This window comes from Micropterus salmoides, unplaced genomic scaffold (genome assembly GCF_014851395.1).
Source record: "Micropterus salmoides isolate LMB-PRFRI ecotype aquatic unplaced genomic scaffold, ASM1485139v1 Ms_hic_scaffold_5, whole genome shotgun sequence".
Lineage (NCBI taxonomy): Eukaryota > Metazoa > Chordata > Actinopteri > Centrarchiformes > Centrarchidae > Micropterus > Micropterus salmoides.
The window spans coordinates 39,227,428-39,230,074 of record NW_024044237.1 but is presented as its reverse complement, the minus strand read 5'-3'; the positions used below and the strand labels follow the sequence as shown (position 1 = coordinate 39,230,074).

The 2,647-nt window shown below is 40.8% G+C and overlaps 1 protein-coding gene across 1 annotated transcript; it reads left to right on the top strand.

Moving 5' to 3' along the window:
- The first annotated feature begins 1,191 nt into the window (after positions 1–1,191).
- LOC119888868 (hydroxylysine kinase-like) lies at positions 1,192–2,380 on the top strand. The gene is made up of 2 exons (XM_038699649.1): positions 1,192–1,310; positions 2,022–2,380. The coding sequence occupies exon 2, from the start codon at positions 2,027–2,029 to the stop codon at positions 2,363–2,365; it is 339 nt and encodes a 112-aa protein (XP_038555577.1). The 5' UTR covers positions 1,192–1,310; positions 2,022–2,026; the 3' UTR covers positions 2,366–2,380.
- Positions 2,381–2,647: the final 267 nt, after the last annotated feature.

Sequence of the window (2,647 nt, the reverse complement as noted above, 5' to 3'; positions counted from 1 at the left end):
CACACATAAAAAGTAGTTATAAGAAGAGACAGGAGAGAAAAGAACAGGAGGAGAGGGTCGCAAAGCTCCCACATTACATTGTTTTGGATTACGGAGGACATTGTCAAAGATCTCGCTCAATGCAGGCTCGTCGGATGCCATTCAAACAGGTGAGTAACTTTACAAGTACTTTTTCAGCTTGGATTTGATGTGGCTGCCATGCCGTTGTTTTACAGGCTGTTATCATTTCGTGGTCAGGTGGGTCGCCACTGAGTAGGCCTACCTGTTTAATTGTGTGGATGTGCGTGACTGTGTGCGCCTGGCCTGTTTCCAGAACATGGTGTTGTTTTATAAGTTGGCCACTTGTCTTTCTTATTCACCACCATAATGTCTTGCCTCTCTGTCGAAGAGGAAAGTGGTTGTTGTGATTCGGGAAGTTATTGTACTGAAGTTGCCCGAAAAAGTCTGCGTCTTTTCAGCACTGTGGACACCTCCTGTACTCAGCTGTTTCTAGTGACGTTTCAGGATTTTGACAATGAAAGCACCGGCCATGCTCCTTATAACTTTCTCTTTGACTTATGTACTTTGCAAATACAAAAGTCTAGGTGACACAATCTGATTCTAAAATCCATCACACGATGGTACTCAACTTTAGACTGCTGCGTCCAGGCGCACACAACACAGCTGCTGCAGCAGCGTGTGTGTGTTGGAGAGAGACGCACACAAAGAGAACTGTTGAATTTAATACGTTAATATGGAAATAATAAATCAATTTAAGGAGCTGCATCTAATCGTATCAATTGTTAAAACATGGCAAAATGAGGAAAAAGGTACATACATTTGCCAATATAGTGTTCCTTTTAGACACAAACGCAGTGTGTGTTTGCACACGCATTTTATTTTAATTCTGTGCCGATTTGCTACCTACTGCCCGAAATTCGCTTGTTCTTTTGCATCCAGCTCTCTTACCGTCGAAATTAGTAACCGGAAGTTATATTTTTCATGATTTGACACTAGTACTAGACCCTATGTGCTAGACATACACATTTTGCATGCTGTGAAAAGATCTGATTAATTACAATACACTATGGATTCTCCCTAAAATACGAACTATAATCTCGCTTTGTGTTACTGTCAAAACCTACAATCTTCAACATTTTACACTAATAAGTTGTATTTTGAAAAATCCTACCGGAAGCAGCTTTTTTTTTTTTTTTTTTTTACAGACTTCATGAGTTAGTAGGACGTCTTCGGTGCTCACACCATGTAACTGTTAACGTTACCTGTTATTCCGTTTTACACATACAGTCTATGGTTTTACACAGCCTGAGGTGGGTCTACTGACATGTGAATAGTGTTGTCTGTTATTATTAGACATCGTGGCTGTTATTTCATGTAGCTAATGATAGCTAGCGTAACGTTAGCGATATCTCATACAATTGAACACAAGAACGTCACTCAACTAAAGCCACCAAGCTAACTTTACAGTCATGGGATCAACTCATAAAATAGGGGAAATGCTCTGCATAGATTTTATTGTTTATAACTTTTAACACTCAACTGTCACATGATTTATCAAAACCGCTGTGCTCAGCGTTGTGTGTGTGTAACGTTAGTAAAGTATGTCTGCAGATTATGGCGACATTATGTTTCTCTCGCGTGTTATCACCGTCATTAATAAAGGCAGAAGAATGAAAGATTAGTTTGACTCCAGCGTGTACACGTTGCAAGAAAGTACCGTATAGTATAGCATTTAAACAATTGTCAGTGCATGTGAAAAACATTTTTGAAGGAACTGAAACTTATAGGAAGTTGGGCTGCCGCCAACTTTAATTTTCCAGATTCAGTCATTAATCTTTCTGTATATGAGATACCAGAAAATAAGGGCAAATGCCCATCACAGGTTCCCCGAATTCAATTAATTTGTTGTTGCTCTAAGACACTTTTTGGCAGTTTCATTAGAAAGTGGGTTAGTTTGGATGCTTTTGTTTGGTATGTCTCTGCAACATCTTTTTTGCTGATAGCATGTTATTTTCATTCAGCAATCATGTCAGTGAAGCATTCCAAGCCCAACTTGAGCCAGTCTCAGGTGGTTGAGTTGGTGAAGAGGCTCTTCAGGCTGACGCCATCAGAAATTCGCTCGCTGCCAAGCTACGATGACCAGAACTTCTGTGTGACAGCAGTGGAGGGTGGCAAGTATGTCCTGAAGATAATGAACTCAGAGGACAGTAAGAACCCCACCCTGTTTGAGGTGCAGACCTATGCCATGTCCTTTCTGCACCAAAATGGACTTCCTGCCCAAACAGCCCTGCCCACCACCTCTGGACAGCTCATGAGCCTGGAAGAAATAGGTATGAGACCAGTCACACATTTACCTAAGGAATAACAATAAGATGTAGAGGTTATACGCTATTTCCAGAAAATTGCATCTATATAGCCTAGAGCAGTGGTCGGCAATTGGCGGCCCGTGGGCCAGAACTGTCCCGCCAACAATAATATCTGGCCCGCAGCCAGATTGCTTTGATAGCAGAAAAAAAATATATAAATTGATAGATCTATTTCAGCACTAGTCTATCATGACAGCTACAATTACTCACATAATCACTTCCTTTAAGTGATTGTGGCTCAAAATAAAAGTGCGAGAACATTTTTTGCAACAATGCTCACC